This window comes from Nicotiana tabacum, chromosome 17 (genome assembly GCF_000715075.1).
Source record: "Nicotiana tabacum cultivar K326 chromosome 17, ASM71507v2, whole genome shotgun sequence".
In the NCBI taxonomy this organism is placed as follows: domain Eukaryota; kingdom Viridiplantae; phylum Streptophyta; class Magnoliopsida; order Solanales; family Solanaceae; genus Nicotiana; species Nicotiana tabacum.
This window is the reverse complement of record NC_134096.1, coordinates 148,849,711-148,867,732: the sequence shown is the minus strand read 5'-3', so window position 1 is coordinate 148,867,732 and position 18,022 is coordinate 148,849,711. Positions and strand designations below refer to the sequence as shown.

The 18,022-nt window shown below is 38.1% G+C and overlaps 1 protein-coding gene and 1 pseudogene across 1 annotated transcript; one reads left to right on the top strand and one right to left on the bottom strand.

The window, feature by feature from the left end:
• Positions 1 to 2,842: 2,842 nt before the first annotated feature.
• Positions 2,843 to 5,234, bottom strand: LOC142171657 (AAA-ATPase At5g17760-like; annotated as a pseudogene).
• Positions 5,235 to 10,415: 5,181 nt separating this feature from the next.
• LOC142171656 (abscisic acid 8'-hydroxylase 3-like) lies at positions 10,416 to 13,832 on the top strand. The gene is made up of 9 exons (XM_075235273.1): positions 10,416 to 10,707; positions 11,451 to 11,775; positions 12,107 to 12,256; positions 12,450 to 12,701; positions 12,793 to 12,879; positions 12,984 to 13,062; positions 13,236 to 13,342; positions 13,449 to 13,567; positions 13,670 to 13,832. Exons 1-9 carry the CDS (start codon positions 10,463 to 10,465, stop codon positions 13,770 to 13,772), a joined length of 1,467 nt encoding a protein of 488 aa, XP_075091374.1. The 5' UTR covers positions 10,416 to 10,462; the 3' UTR covers positions 13,773 to 13,832.
• The last annotated feature ends 4,190 nt before the right edge of the window (positions 13,833 to 18,022 follow it).

Below are 18,022 nucleotides of genomic sequence, written 5' to 3'. Positions count from 1 at the left end.
TCGTTCATCTTCACTTGGTCTTCTTCAGTTACCAAGGAACGGAGATAGATGGTCACTCCGACTAGCCCGGATAACATGCTAGTATCCTCTGGTACTATGAACATGACCATCTTTATTTTTATTAGGGTCCACACTCGGGGCAGGAAACTGCTTCTCGAGCTTTGAGCTCGAACTCGGCCCACCTGATCCCAGTTGTACGACCCTTTTCGGGGATCTCCAAGTGCCCATATCCAAAGTAATCCTCCAACATGATGACGTCCATACCCTCGAAAAACAAGTTAAGGGCATCATCCACAACCCGAGACGTTTCAATCGGTTTCTATTCGATGGCCCGAGATTCATCTAAAATGGCCTCCAAACAAGGTAGTGACTCTTAAATGTGGATGACGACGTCGCTTTCAGATGTGTCCCTCCTCGGGACCGGAGGGGCTTCTTATGGAGCAGCATTCATGCGTTTGTCTTTGGGCCCCGAGCTAAGGATAATTCAGCCCTACGAGCATCTCCCTCCGGGGCCACCAACTCTTGGTCGGCATCGATCAGCTCGTGAATGACGAACTCCATGTCCTCGTCATCCTCGGGAAAATCCTTGAACCGATGAAGAGCTTCAGAATTCGGGACTCGAGTGCCCGAAGTCTTTTTGGTGCTCTTTCTTACCCTGAGAACAATCCTTTTTCTCTTCTTGGCCTCGGCAAGAGCGTCTGAAGAGTCATGGGATATTTTCTTCTTCTTCTTTGTTTTTTCCTCCATCTTCGCAACAGCTTTGGCAATGGGTTGTAAAGAAGCGGAGGGTTTTGTATACGGGGTCGAGGTCACGGCATCGGCGATTTCCAGAAGTTTGATGGTCTTAGATAAGCTTGTGAAAGAAGGACTTAGCCATGACAACAACAGAATAAAGAACAACTAAAAAAATTCAACTAGAAAAAGATACTCATCGTGAGAATGAGCCTCCCACTTCCCCTTGGAGATCTTACGCCACTCGGAATAGATGAGCTATTTGCATATATCCTCGACCCACTCCCTAAAATGCGGGACCGTGTTGGGGACTCGGGGGATAGTTGTATATCAAATAAAATATGTCATGAGAATATAAAGTAGGTACAAGAAGGGAATTTGACAACTTAAGAGGAAGTAAACTTACGATTTGGGCTCCACTTCTACCAACCTCGGTCCTGTCTTCATCTATGCAGGAGAAGGGAGCTTTCTTTGCCCGACGGGCAAGTTTGATTAACCACCCTCGGAAGATTTGGGGCTATAAATTCAGATCAAGTGATCGATTGTGAACCGATGCTCTTCCATATTGTTCGTGAAATGACATAGAAGGGTCACGGTCCTCCAAAAGGATGGGTGAACTTGCCGAGGCAAATTTTGTACCTCTTGCAAAACTCGAGGACCACCGTATCAACAGGACCAAACGTGAAAGGATAAGTGTAAACACTTAAGTATCCTTCCACGTGCGTCGTCATGTCATCGTCAGTACTGGGAATGACTATGCCCTTGCCTTCCCATTTACAGTCCTTTCGGACAGCCTCGAACGTCTCCTCGTTAATGGAAGAACCGTAACTCCGCGCCTCCTCACCCGGATCCCCTTGTGCGGAGGCTTTCTCGATTTTAAAGCCATTATCTATGGAGCATCCGTCGAGGATAAAATCTGTAAGATGAGGTCCCGGGGCTACTACCGGAGGCACTACCTCGGTGCCGGCGGCCGAGGAAGAAGTCGTTGATGCGGTGTTTTGGGTACCGATTTTGAAGTCTTTCGCCATCATTGTATGGGAATATGAAGATTTGAAGGTTTGACATAAAGGTTTGAAGATTTGAAGGTTTGGAGATGAAGTATGAAGATATGAAGATGTGAAGAACAGCTTATGAAGATTTGAAGGATTGATGAACAGATGAGGGTATAAAAACTTGAAATCAGAAAGTAAAAAAGTGAAAATAGGAAACCGAAACTTTTATAGAGAAAGAGTAATGAATGCATGACGTTTCAAATCTGGTAACTACCGAGGATGATCAACCAACGGTTGACACATGTCGAAAATCAGAACGGCGGAACTAATGGGACGTTTCGGTTCGTTAACTTGCTCATGGTGTGCGAGAGAAGGAACGGGGGTCAATTAGTCACTTCTCATCGCTCATATAATCTACTCTCCAAGAAGTGATGGGACTATCTGTTTACGGGTAAAATCGGGGATAGAGTTACCTTCGATTTCCCGTTGAGAAGCGAGGAACAACGTTACTCGTTACAAGCTTGAGTGAAACCGAGGGAACCTGCAGATCGGAACCAGGAGCGGATAAATGATACGTCGGGAATCGAGCATGGCTGAACCCGGAGAGATTCCATCTCGAGCGGTTCGAAGAATCGAGGGTAAAGGGAAAAACGATTTTAAAAAATAAAAAAAAAGACAAACAGAGAGCCAAAATATCCGCCATCAGCCGGATATTACGACACGGATCACGCTCGGTATTGGCTGTAAATCGTGTTTTCGTGAGATAAAAGGAAGGAAAGGATTGTTACCTTATGTAGACTTGTATTACGGCTAAAACTCCTCTACTATATAAAGAGGAGAACATTTATATTTTTTGGTCACTGTTAGCATGCATATCAAAGCAATAAAATTTATTTTAGCTTTTAGCAATTGTCTAAGTATTCTTTGGTTGTTAATTGACTTATAGCCTGTTTGACCAAACTTCAAAAATCATCTTACTTTGAGAAGTATCTTTTTTAAAAGTGTTTTTCTTAAGTACTTTGGTGAGAATCAATTTGTGTTTGTATAATTAATTTGAAAAGTACTTCTTAGTCGCCAATTAAAATAATTTCGACAAATGCCAAAGTAGGGGATTGTCAAAAAAGCTATACATCATGATCCATGCCATGTGAACAAGTGAATCAATTTTCCAACATACTGTGAAAATGGTAACTTTTTTCCAAGTTAACGCCCGAAGATTTCAATCCAATTTCTAGATAGTATGAAAACTTTTATTTACTTTGTCTTTTCTTTGGCCAATTGCTTCTGGCATGACGCGAATTAAGAAGATTTACCGAACGAACACTTCCACATAACCATTCAATCGAATACCAGCAAGAAAAAGAAAAAGCAAAATCTTCTCTGAGAAAAACTTCATCAGCAAAGGCTTAAACTCATGCACAAATTAATCTTTCTACTTTAGGGATAAATTGAATTATGCTATTCTCTAAGCTGCTTTTCTTCTTTTTACTTCTGGAAGCTGTATCCCATCATCAGTAGTATTATTATCCTTGGGCGCCTCCTCTTCAGTATTACTAATCTTTTTTCTTTTAAGAAAATTGACAAGACCTCCAAGACAAACATCGGCATCTTCACTCTTCATAAGTTCCTCAGCAACCTCTGCAGGGGTGACTTGAACACCTTCAATCAACTCTTCTATTTCTCGAAAATACCCCTGACGAGTATCGTGGATTTCCAAATAATTAGCAGCCAACACCTTAAAACTTTCACTTGTTAGGTACGACATGTGGATGTGCATGTCCATTCGTCCAGGTCGCAACAGAGCTGGATCAAGCCTCTCTTTGTGATTTGTGGTAAATATAATAACCCGCTCATCTGCACTGCTTGACCATAGCCCGTCTATGAAGTTTAATAATCCACCAAGTGTAAGCTGTAAAAGGAGGGGGGAAAAAGATCAACATGTCATCACAGACTTATAGGTTACGGTTTGAGCAGTGGATAACAGCCATTAATGTACTGATACTTACATTAAGGTAGGTTAGCTACATCACACTCTTAAAATGCGGCCTTTTCTCGAACCCTGCGTAAATACAAAATACTTCGTGCACCGAATTACCTTCTTTTTCACATGTCAACACAAGTGAGGGACTAAATATATCCTCAAAAGCCACCTTAACAAGCTAGTTATAATATGACCAAAATCTTCAGGTGCGTGTTAATTACTCCATCTTATATGACACTATTAATATTTTATAAATTTTTGAATTATTAACTATAGTGACTTATAATTTAATTTTTCAAATTTATAAATTTTATTTTAGAAAGTTGGAATAATCTACATTCAAATTCACACAAGAAAAATTAAGTACTTTGACCCTTGCTACTCTCTCACTCTACATAGTACACACATACATATTACGTAGTAGTTAGTCTCTATATATGTGCATTGCAGTATACCCATGATAATTTGAACTACTAGTACAATATGAAGGATAATATAGTTAATCACCATTTAAATACATGTTCCAAAAATAAGGTAAGGAATTTGGGTGACGAGAACACTAACCTCACGATCTCGTGAACGACCATATTCAGCATGATTAGTGCGATTTTGAGTTCTCTCAGGCAGATCCACACTGCAATCAATGTCTTCAATGACAAGTATAGACCTATTCTTGGTGCTCAACAGCAGCTTTCTCAAATCGGAGTCTCTCCTTATATGAGACAAGTCTAAATCATAAATATCAAATTTTAGATAATTAGCTATTGCTGCAATCAAACTTGATTTCCCTGTCCCTGGTGGTCCATACAACAAGTATCCTCTTTTCCAAGCTTTTCCTACTCTCCTATAAAACTCTTTACTCTTTAAAAACCTATCAAGATCCTCTATTATAGCTTTCTTCAGTGCTGTTTCTAATGCTAGTGTCTCAAAAGTTGAAGGGTGCTCAAGGTTGACGGAATCCCAAAGTATAGAATTATAAGTTGGACCATTAGCTAGAGAATTCAACTTGACAACCTTTTTCTCATCAGACATGACTTTGGCTTTTTCAAGTACAAAAGGGATGTAACAATTCACGATTTTTTCCTTGTGTTGCTTTTTGAAGCTTAGCTCAAAGTAAGTACGTTTCTCAGAAGCAAAATTACCACGACCAGAATCACCGTCTTGTGAGAAGTTCTTTGTGCCAGCTTCGTGAACGTACCTCCAGACCAATTGAATCCCTTCACGTTTGGGTCTTTGGGTTTTTTGCTAACTCTGAAACATTGAAATTCGGGGCTGGTTTTGGCTGACAAGTAGATTTCCGCAGCATTATAGACTTCGTTGATAGCTATGCCATCTTTTTCTCCTATAACCAGAGTTATGTTTGATGAATGAGGACGATAATAACTACGAATTTTGGAGACAATATAGTACTGGACTTGACGAGGAACCACTTGATTCAGCATTGTCTTTAAAAGGGTTATTGAAGCAGTCATTGAGGCATAGGCCTGGAACATTGACGAGGCTGAAGGAATGCTTGACAAACTCGCCATCTTAATTTCCACAAACCTTTTCACCACTTGGCAAAAGCAGACAACTTCCTAATACTTGCATGAACTATTAATACTAGTACTAAATTTTACTCCGACACCTACTGCCAAGGGGTCGGTTAAGAATTTTTAATTTGGGGGAGGGGGCGTCTGGTTTGAGTGTGGGGAAGAAGGAGGGGGACCGTGTATTTATCTATGTATAGCGCGGTATATAACTGCGCTATACATATATAGCGCAGTTATATACCGCGCTATGCATAGCTGTCTTATCAGCTGTATAGCGCGGTTTAAAAGAGCGTTATATATAAAAATGTTACTCTTTCTTTTAAACACACATTTTCGTCACACTTGTCCAAAAAAACCACAAATGGGTTCTGGACTCATCTCGCTGCAGCTTTATTGAATAACTTGCTCAAATCCAAATACAATTAAAGTGTCAAACATACATGTACAAAACTACAAATGCCTAATTTTTGTGCTATAACTTCTTCATCTGTTAACTGACATGCTTTAATATGATTGATTTGAATTTAACAATTTATTTGAATTAAGATAGATTAAATAGAAGTGTGAATATTTAATTTTGTAAGAACGATCCATAAGATTAAAATGGATAGATTTCTCACCAAGCCGAAAAATGGTGAACCCATATTCTTAAAATCCTGGATACGCCTCTAATAATACACATCTATCCTATAAGAGAAATCATGCAAAAGGATAGAAATTATAAATAAATAATAGAACCGGATCTTTACCACTTTCTTCCTTATTGCCTCAGAGTTGCAATTCGAGATTCCACTATTAAAGAATTGTTGGCTTTTCTGTTTCCTTGGTTTACTACCAAGTTCAAGCCATCGCCTTCACATTGTGCCCAGTATACATATCCCTATTTCCAACAATATGAAAAGATATCGATTCAAATAAAAAGAAGCACCGAACGGCTGAACGGGAATCTCGATGCGGTGTTTTGGGTATCGATTTTGAAGTGTTTTGCCATCACTGTCTAGGAATACGAAGATTTGAAGGTTTGACATAAAGATTTAAAGATTTGAAGGTTTGGAGATAAACTATGAAGATATGAAGATGTGAAGAACAGTTTATGAAGATTTGAAGGATTGATGAACAGATGAGGGTATAAAAACCTTGAGGGTAACTAAAAGAAACTTGAAATCAGAAAGTAAAAAAGTGAAAATAGGAAACTGAAACTTTTATAGGGAAAGAGTAATGAATGCATGACGTTTCAAATTCGGTAACTACCGAGGATGATCAACCAACGGCTGACACGTGTCGAAAATCAGAACGACGGGACTGATGGGACGTTTCGGTTCGTCAACTTGCTCATGGTGTGCGAGAGAAGGAACGAGGGTCAATTAGCCACTTCTCATCGCTCATATAATCTACTCTCCAAGAAGTGATGGGACTATCTGTGTACGGGTAAAATCGGGGATAGAGTTACCTTCGATTTTCCGTTGAGAAGCGAGGAACAACATTACTCGTTACAAGCTCAAGTGAAACCGAGGGAACCCGCAGATCGGAACCAGGAGCGTATGAATGATACATCGGGAATCGAGCATGGCTGAACCCGGAAAGATTCCAGCTCGAGCAGTTCGAAGAATCGAGGGTAAAGGGAAAAATGGTTTTTTTTTAAAAAAACAAACAGAGAGCCGAAATATCCGCCATCAGCCAGATATTATGGCGCGGATCACGCTCGGTATTAGCAATATATATATATATATATATATATATATATATATATATATATATATATATATATATTCTCTCTATTCATGAACAAGTTTGGGTAGAAGGAACTCTAACAGGCTTGCTCGGTCTGGTTCACTCGGTTGAGCACCGGTCGCGCTCCTCAGTTTTGGGGCGTGACAAACTTGGTATCCGAGCCTAAGGTTTTAAAGTGTCCTAGGATATCTCTGAGCCGTGTCTAGTAGTGTCCTTATTATCGGTGTGTTGTCGACCACATCTATAATTAGGATGCTACATGGGCATTGAGGAATAATACCCTTCTTTCATGTTCTCGATCGTGCAATAAAGCTTATGGTAAGTTTGTTCCTTCTTTAACTCATGCTTTACTTTAACTTTCAGTACATGGCACCTAAGAAGAAGGCAAGAACTGTCCAAAGAGCCAATGTCACCCTAGGAGTGACAGTTGACCCTATAATTGATGATGCGGGTGAGCACCCAAGAAGTGAGAATAATCCTCCAGTTACTACACTGCTTGATTCTACTACAACTGATCAGACAACACATGTCCCTACATCTACTAAGGGTGCAACAGTCCCTCCAACTGATATACCAGTTCCAACTCCAGTTCCAGCTTCAGATTCTCGTGTTTCTAATGTTGATCTTAGGGGAGCCATACATATGTTGGCTCAGATAGTGGCATCCCAGGCCCAGAGATCAAATATTGCACCCACTTCTTCCAGTCAACCAAGGTTAACAGGTTTTTGCAGTTGGATCCTCCAATGTTCACAGGTACTAATCCAGAGGAGGATCCCCAGGACTTCATTGATGAGATTGACATGACACTCAAATTTATGCGTGCTACTGAAAAGAAGGTAGTAGAATTGGCCTCCTACCGCCTGGAAGAGGTGACTTATTCTTGGTTTGAACTATGGGAGGAGTCCCGTGAAAAAGGGAGCCCTTTGGCGAGGTAGGGTGAGTTTGCCGATGCGTTAACTGATCATTTCTTGCCTGCCGAGACTAAGGTAGCCCGTGCTGCTGAGTTTGAGAACCTGAGGTAAGGTAGCCTGAATGTGTGGGATTACCATATCAGATTCGCGTACCTGTCTAAGTAGGCTATTTACATGTTGCCCACTATAGAGGCTAGAGTGCGCCGCTTTGTACAGGGCCTTAGTCCCTTAGTAATTAGGCCTCTACAACAGCGTTGATATGAACTATAGAAAAATGGTGGCATTCACTCAAGTAATAAAGACTCGCAAATTGAGGAACATAATGGATCGAGAGGGTAACAATAAGGCAACTTTGGTGGTTTTTCTAGTGGTGGAAGGTCAACATTCAGGGGAGGGTTGTCAAGGACATCCCAGTCCTTTGTTCAGTCTTCGGTTAATCGTGTTTTCGTGAGAGAAAAGGAAGGAAAGGATTTTTACCTTATGTAGACTTGTATTATGGGTAAAACTCCTCTACTATATAAAGAGGAGAACCTTTACATTTTTTGGTCACTGTTAGCACGGATATCAAAGCAATAAAATTTATTTTAGCTTTTAGCAATTGTCTAAGTATTCTTTGGTTGTTCATTGACTTATAGCCTGTTTGGCCAAGCTTCAAAAATCAGCGTACTTTGAGAAGTATTTTATTTTCAAAAATATTTTTCTTAAGTACTTTGGTGAGAATCAATTTGTGTTTGTGTAATTAATTTGAAAAGCACTTTTTAGCCGCCAATTAAAATATTTTCGACAAATGCCAAAGTAGGGGATTGTCAAAAAAGCTATACATCATGATCCATGCCATGTGAACAAGTGAATCAATTTTCCAACATACTGTGAAAATGGTAACTTTTTTCCAAGTTAACGCCCGAAGATTTCAATCCAATTTCTAGATAGTATGAAAACTTTTATTTACTTTGTCTTTTCTTTGGCCAATTGCTTCTGGCCTGACGCGAATTAAGAAGATTTACCGAACGAACACTTCCACATAACCATTCAATCGAATACCAGCAAGAAAAAGAAAAAGCAAAATCTTCTCTGAGAAAAACTTCATCAGCAAAGGCTTAAACTCATGCACAAATTAATCTTTCTACTTTAGGGATAAATTGAATTATGCTATTCTCTAAGCTGCTTTTCTTCTTTTTACTTCTGGAAGCTGTATCCCATCATCAGTAGTATTATTATCCTTGGGCGCCTCCTCTTCAGTATTACTAATCCTTTTTCTTTTAAGAAAATTGACAAGACCTCCAAGACAAACATCGGCATCTTCACTCTTCATAAGTTCCTCAGCAACCTCTGCAGGGGTGACTTGAACACCTTCAATCAACTCTTCTATTTCTCGAAAATACCCCTGACGAGTATCGTGGATTTCCAAATAATTAGCAGCCAGCACCTTAAAACTTTCACTTGTTAGGTACGACATGTGGATGTGCATGTCCATTCGTCCAGGTCACAACAGAGCTGGATCAAGCCTCTCTTTGTGATTTGTGGTAAATATAATAACCCGCTCATCTGCACTGCTTGACCATAGCCCGTCTATGAAGTTTAATAATCCACCAAGTGTAAGCTGTAAAAGGAGGGGGAAAAAGATCAACATGTCATCACAGACTTATAGGTTACGGTTTGAGCAGTGGATAACAGCCATTAATGTACTAATACTTGCATTAAGGTAGGTTACCTACATCACACTCTTAAAATGCGGCCTTTTCTCGAACCCTGCGTAAATACAAAATACTTCGTGCACCGAACTACCTTCTTTTTCACATGTCAACACAAGTGAGGGACTAAATATATCCTCAAAAGCCACCTTAACAAGCGAGTTATAATATGACCAAAATCTTCAGGTGCCTGTTAATTACTCCATCTTATATGACACTATTAATATTTTATAAATTTTTGAATTATTAACTATAGTGACTTATAATTTAATTTTTCAAATTTATAAATTTTATTTTAGAAAGTTGGAATAATCTACATTAAAATTCACACAAGAAAAATTAAGTACTTTGACCCTTGCTACTCTCTCACTCTACATAGTACACACATACATATTACGTAGTAGTTAGTCTCTATATATGTGTGTGCATTGCAGTATACCCATGATAATTTGAACTAATAGTACAATATGAAGGATAATATAGTTAATCACCATTTAAATACATGTTCCAAGCTGTCACGCCATGCCGGCTAGGAGGAATGGGCTTTTAAGTTTCAACCCCTACGTGACAGGCATACCAAAAATCACATTTAGCATCTAGCCAAAATATATCAAGTCTCAATCAGCACAAAAAAGAGATTGAAAGCAACTACATATTTTGTCAGCATGTTCTTTATTTTATCTCAAAGGATAGATCCGTATCAATTGTGCAAAGCAAGTCAAGACAAAAGATCCAGGCTTATGGCATCTTGTCCTATACTACATTGTATCTTTCAAATCTACCTAATGCACAATTATGCTAGTTACATAGCACTAGTATTTCTTTATCCCTATAAAGCAGTGCATTGCTAAGTGTAGTTTTTTGTCCTTTCAAGTTGACATTAATTCAGAATATGCTTACTCTGTCAATGAAAGATATTCTCCTCCTAGTAAGAAACTACTATGACATTCTTCTGGCTTCAATACTTGTCATAAGTATTACACTTTACTTATCAAAGGTATCAGGAAAACCTAAAGATGCAAAAAGCTGCATACCCGGGAGCTTGGGAATACCTTTTGTGGGCGAGACCTTTGCACTTCTATCAGCAACCAACAGTGTCAAGGGTTGTTATGACTTTGTTCGACTCCGACGTGAGTGGTAAGTAGTTCTCTTTCTTTTAAACATTTTAAAAGTTTTTATTACAATCTTCATCTAATTACACTTAGCTTCTGTGTTGAGATAACGTAGCTTTTATAATGAGATGGGACGCAAAGTCAACTGTTTCAATGACAAAATCATCAGTGACATCAATTTCATGGCTTTCAATTCAATATTTCCCCAAATAATTATCAATCAGCATATTTTTATGGATCAATACGTTTTTAGTTTTATGAGAGAATGATAGATCATTCTTCTCAACAAATTTATGTCATTCCCTCTGAATGTTTCCTTTGATCAGGACTTGGTCGGAGTTGGTCCCATGTTCTATTGCCAAGTCTGTGATATTGTGATGTGGAAACGAGAACGCTTTCTAGCAAACAGCTTCACTTTTATACACTAACATTGTGAAAAAGTTTTTTTTTTTTAATTTACGTTTTTAGGTAATTTAAAATATTATAATAGGTAACTATCTATATCATAAGTGGAATTACCTAACGAATATGGTAAGTAATTTTCTATGGCAACTTAAATTATGTTTGATAGTGTAAAAGTTTCATTGTAATATCAGTGTATATAAACTTATATAAATTCATGCCCAAAATAGTCTATAATATCAATGCATAAATATGATGTTAAACATTCTGGAAACCATTTTTTTTTTTTGTTAGTCTCATTTATTCCTCCAGCTTATCAACTGTAGATTATGCAAATTATGGTAATGTGATTGTTGTTTAATACAGGCATGGAAAATGGTTCAAAACCAGGATTTTCGGGAAGATACATGTGTTTGTTCCAAGTGTTGAGGGTGCAAAAACAATTTTTACCAATGATTTTACTCTTTTCAACAAGGGCTACGTGAAATCAATGGCGGATGCTGTGGGAAAGAAAAGCTTGTTATGTGTTCCTCAAGAAAGTCACAAAAGGATTAGGCGTCTCCTATCTGATCCTTTCTCTATGCATTCACTGTCTAAGTTTGTCCAGAGGTTTGACAACATGCTATGTGAAAGATTAAAGAAAGTACAAAAGGAAGGGAAGAGTTTCACTGTGCTTGACTTTAACATGAAGGTAAGTAATTTGATGATGAAAGATTCTAAGCAAACTCAACAGAGATTAGACATAAGTTCAAGCATATAAGTGCCCGAGCAAAAAATAATTTAAGTTATATACATGGATAATGTAAAAGATTTTTACATAATCAGTGCAATTTAAGTGCAGGTTATCACTCTTTTCTTCAAGATATCATATTAAGTTTTGCTATGAAGAACTACGTACCTTGTTATGTAGGTCACTGCGACCTGATAGTGTAAAAAACTTATACAGTGTGAGTGCACAGAACTTAAGTCAATGTTGTATGCTGCAGTGAGTGTACTCTGACCTCGTGAAATTTTTTCTGCAGATAACATTTGATGCAATGTGTGATATGCTGATGAGCATCAAAGATGCGTCGTTGCTAGAACAAATTGAAAGAGACTGCACTGCTGTTTCTGATGCTATGCTATCCTTTCCAGTCATGATTCCAACCACCAGATATTATAAAGGCATCAAGGTATGGTTAGAGTACTGCTGAATGCAAAACATGGCTTGCAACTGAGGCGGAGCCAGAATTTTAACTTTATGGTTCAGTATTTTAGAACAATGACTTCAAGTGCCGATAACCGCATTCTAAAACCAAGATTTCTCATGTAATACAAGAGAAATCTATCCTAATTAGATTATGCTCATCCTCAATTACTGTCCAGGCACGCACAAGGTTAATGGAGACCTTCAACGCAATGATAACAAATCGGCGCAATGGGAAGGAATATCATGAAGACTTCTTGCAGTCGATGTTGGAGAAGGATTCATGTCCAGCCAATCAAAAGCTTGATGATGAAGAGATCATGGATAATTTGTTAACACTGATAATTGCAGGGCAGACAACTACTGCAGCTGCAATGATGTGGAGTGTCAAGTTTTTGCATGAGCACGGAGAAGTCCAGGACAGGCTCAGAGTGAGTATCCATCGATGAAGGAACAAACACATTCGATTACAATATGCATTCATTCTTCCGCAAACAAAAAGATTAAATCTCCAACTTACAGGAAGAACAAATTTCAATACTCAGAAGCAAGCCTAATGGGGCCTTACTTACCCTGGATGATCTCAATAGCATGTCCTATGCCTCAAAGGTTTGTAGAAACTATCGCATCATCTTTTGCATTTGGCACTTCCCGCTGTATTATATCTGCACCAGAATCCGATAAGAAGTGACTCTATTTCTCTCTATACCTAGGTTGTGAAAGAGACACTAAGGATGTCAAATGTCCTGTTATGGTTCCCTCGGGTTGCACTTGATGACTGCAATATTGAAGGCCAGTTTATCCTTAGCATATTACTCCATGATTTCCAATAGTTTGTGAGACTGCAATGACTATTTCCCTTTCAAAATTACAAAAATGTGAATCAGAATTCCTCTGTTATAGTTGGAACATCCACAAGAAATTGCAGAATTAATACTGAAATAAGATTCCTATGTTTGTGGCAGGTTTTGAAATAAAGAAAGGGTGGCATGCCAACATAGATGCAACATGCATACACTATGATCCAGCATTATACAAAGACCCTATGCAGTTCAACCCTTCAAGATTTGACGTACTAATTAGTTCTATTCCTTATTTTTATTGGTAAACTTTGAAATTGTGTGAATACTGTTTAACCACGGAGTTAGTAATAGTCAATTCATATTTCTCATTGCCAGGAAATGCAAAAGCCATACAGCTACATTCCATTTGGATCTGGACTACGAACTTGCTTGGGAATTAACATGGCAAAAGTGACCATGTTGGTATTTTTGCACAGACTAACAAGTGGATACGAGTAAGTCGATATCTTCTAGAGTAGGTTATCATTTTTTTCAATTTTTATTTCTCGTGGATTTCCTATGATTATTAACTTTCGTTTACCGTCATGATTGTATAGGTGGACAGTTGACGATCCAGATCCCAGCCTCGAAAAGAAAGCCCATATCCCCAGATTACGAAGTGGGTGTCCAATAACTTTAACAGTCTTGCAAGATGAATAGCAAACTTCTCCAAATGGACCCACTAAGAAGATGCCTCCAGCATAAGCAAATACATTTTTCCATAGCCAAAGCTGCCATGTATTAGTACAGATTATGAATAACGAAAATGTTAGTTGGTAGAGAATAGAAAAACATAATTGCTTGACCAAAAATATAAATCTTGATTCAAATAATTAAATTTATATAAAAGAGGATTAATCTTAGCTAACAATAATATCCCTAAGATGAGTTCTTAAAAAATAACAAATACTATGTAGATATAGTCGGACAGTAGCAGCAACATACAATAAATATCCCAAAAAAATCAAAGGCAACAATATAGCATTCGATATTAATGAATAACAATAAATAACATTTAAATAAATAGAATAAATTAATCACCCAAGGAAGGATAAAATAAGTAGATATTCTTTCTGCCAATAATAAATAATAGACAATCCCTTGAATATTTGAGTTATTCTCGGATCTAGTGGAAAAGTATAGACAAGAATCTTAGTGAAAAAGTGATGTTTATATCTTAGCAATGAGATCCGATTCTCTTTCTCAAGTCCAAGTGTGTTTTTTACAAAATGAATATCACATATCCCCGATAATTGTATCTTTTTCTATTTATAGGGAACATGCTCCTAAAAACCCTAATAGTACAAGTGCAAAGAATATCCATTAGAATATTCTCTTTAATATCATATCTTGAAACTAGCCGTTATAACTCCGTCAAAAGTACTCGACCTCGGCCTCGACCCTTGTCGACTCCTCGACTTCGGCCCTCGTTGATTCTTCGACCACAGATTTTGCCGCTTCTTCGGTTGTATCGACAAACGACGACTTGGGAACTCTTCTCCTAGTACTATCTTGGCTTAAATATTCTAAAGATAGATTTTAACACATAAAGTTAGTCCCCCCGCTTATTGCGGCCGACTTCAGGCGGGTTCTTGTTCTTTGTAGTCGAAACAATCGAGCGACCTATGCAGGTCGTAGTGATTGCGTCAAACTGGCAGCGTGGCCCTACGTGGGCCGCACATTTCAAACGCTTCGATTTTCCCAAGCGATTTCCTAGAATTATGATGTCTACGAGTTAGGATGACGTCATGCGTCATAATGACGTATATTCCCAATGCGTTGCTTCGTTTAGCGTGTGACCTCTGATTAAACTTGCCGCTTCAGTTCCGGTGTTAGTAATGATAAGCCGTTTTCGGTTCTGATGCCAAGACCTTTATAAATATAGGTATTTGGACGTGATTTTGAGGGTTAGGTTCTTCAAAATCCCATATTTTTCTCTCTCTCTCTTCTTGCTTTGTACTTCTCTTCTCCGATGCAGTGATTTGTATTGTTCTTAAATCTTCATCGTTTGATACCTCTCTTTCCTATATCAAACTATGTCTAACTTTCGATGCGGTGTTTTGGGTACCGATTTTGAAGTCCTTTGCCATCACTGTCTAGGAATATGAAGATTTGAAGGTTTGACATAAAGGTTTGAAGATTTGAAGGTTTAGAGATGAACTATGAAGATATGAAGAACAGTTTATGAAGATTTGAAGGATTGTGAACAGATGAGGGTATAAAAAACTCAAGGGTAACTAAAAGAAACTTGAAATCAGAAAGTAAAAAAGTAAAAATAGGAAACCGAAACTTTTATAGGAAAAGAGTAATGAATGCATGACGTTTCAAATTCGGTAACTACCGAGGATGATAAACCAACGGCTGACATGTGTCGAAAATCAGAACGACGGGACTGATGGGACGTTTCGGTTCGTCAACTTGCTCATGGTGTGCGAGAGAAGGAACATGGGTCAATTAGTCACTTCTCATCGCTCATATAATCTACCCTCCAAGAAGTGATGGGACTATCTGTGTACGGGTAAAATCGGGGATAGAATTACCTTCGATTTCCCGTTGAGAAGAGAGGAACAACATTACTCGTTACAAGCTCGAGTGAAACCGACGGAACCCGCAGATCGGAACCAGGAGCGTATGAATGATACGTCGGGAATCGAGCATGGCTGAACCCGGAGAGATTCTAGCTCGAGCGGTTCGAAGAATCGAGGGTAAAGGGAAAAATGATTTTTTTTTAAAAAAACAAACAGAGAGACGAAATATCCGCCATCAGCCAGATATTACGGCACGGATCATGCTCGGTATTGGCTGTAAATCATGTTTTCGTGAGAGAAAAGGAAGGAAAGGATTTTTACCTTATGTAGACTTGTATTATGGGTAAAACTCCTCTACTATATAAAGAGGAGAACCTTTACATTTTTTGGTCACTGTTAGCACGGATATCAAAGCAATAAAATTTATTTTAGCTTTTAGCAATTGTCTAAGTATTCTTTGGTTGTTCATTGACTTATAGCCTGTTTGGCCAAGCTTCAAAAATCAGCGTACTTTGAGAAGTATTTTATTTTCAAAAATATTTTTCTTAAGTACTTTGGTGAGAATCAATTTGTGTTTGTGTAATTAATTTGAAAAGCACTTTTTAGCCGCCAATTAAAATATTTTCGACAAATGCCAAAGTAGGGGATTGTCAAAAAAGCTATACATCATGATCCATGCCATGTGAACAAGTGAATCAATTTTCCAACATACTGTGAAAATGGTAACTTTTTTCCAAGTTAACGCCCGAAGATTTCAATCCAATTTCTAGATAGTATGAAAACTTTTATTTACTTTGTCTTTTCTTTGGCCAATTGCTTCTGGCCTGACGCGAATTAAGAAGATTTACCGAACGAACACTTCCACATAACCATTCAATCGAATACCAGCAAGAAAAAGAAAAAGCAAAATCTTCTCTGAGAAAAACTTCATCAGCAAAGGCTTAAACTCATGCACAAATTAATCTTTCTACTTTAGGGATAAATTGAATTATGCTATTCTCTAAGCTGCTTTTCTTCTTTTTACTTCTGGAAGCTGTATCCCATCATCAGTAGTATTATTATCCTTGGGCGCCTCCTCTTCAGTATTACTAATCCTTTTTCTTTTAAGAAAATTGACAAGACCTCCAAGACAAACATCGGCATCTTCACTCTTCATAAGTTCCTCAGCAACCTCTGCAGGGGTGACTTGAACACCTTCAATCAACTCTTCTATTTCTCGAAAATACCCCTGACGAGTATCGTGGATTTCCAAATAATTAGCAGCCAGCACCTTAAAACTTTCACTTGTTAGGTACGACATGTGGATGTGCATGTCCATTCGTCCAGGTCACAACAGAGCTGGATCAAGCCTCTCTTTGTGATTTGTGGTAAATATAATAACCCGCTCATCTGCACTGCTTGACCATAGCCCGTCTATGAAGTTTAATAATCCACCAAGTGTAAGCTGTAAAAGGAGGGGGAAAAAGATCAACATGTCATCACAGACTTATAGGTTACGGTTTGAGCAGTGGATAACAGCCATTAATGTACTAATACTTGCATTAAGGTAGGTTACCTACATCACACTCTTAAAATGCGGCCTTTTCTCGAACCCTGCGTAAATACAAAATACTTCGTGCACCGAACTACCTTCTTTTTCACATGTCAACACAAGTGAGGGACTAAATATATCCTCAAAAGCCACCTTAACAAGCGAGTTATAATATGACCAAAATCTTCAGGTGCCTGTTAATTACTCCATCTTATATGACACTATTAATATTTTATAAATTTTTGAATTATTAACTATAGTGACTTATAATTTAATTTTTCAAATTTATAAATTTTATTTTAGAAAGTTGGAATAATCTACATTAAAATTCACACAAGAAAAATTAAGTACTTTGACCCTTGCTACTCTCTCACTCTACATAGTACACACATACATATTACGTAGTAGTTAGTCTCTATATATGTGTGTGCATTGCAGTATACCCATGATAATTTGAACTAATAGTACAATATGAAGGATAATATAGTTAATCACCATTTAAATACATGTTCCAAGCTGTCACGCCATGCCGGCTAGGAGGAATGGGCTTTTAAGTTTCAACCCCTACGTGACAGGCATACCAAAAATCACATTTAGCATCTAGCCAAAATATATCAAGTCTCAATCAGCACAAAAAAGAGATTGAAAGCAACTACATATTTTGTCAGCATGTTCTTTATTTTATCTCAAAGGATAGATCCGTATCAATTGTGCAAAGCAAGTCAAGACAAAAGATCCAGGCTTATGGCATCTTGTCCTATACTACATTGTATCTTTCAAATCTACCTAATGCACAATTATGCTAGTTACATAGCACTAGTATTTCTTTATCCCTATAAAGCAGTGCATTG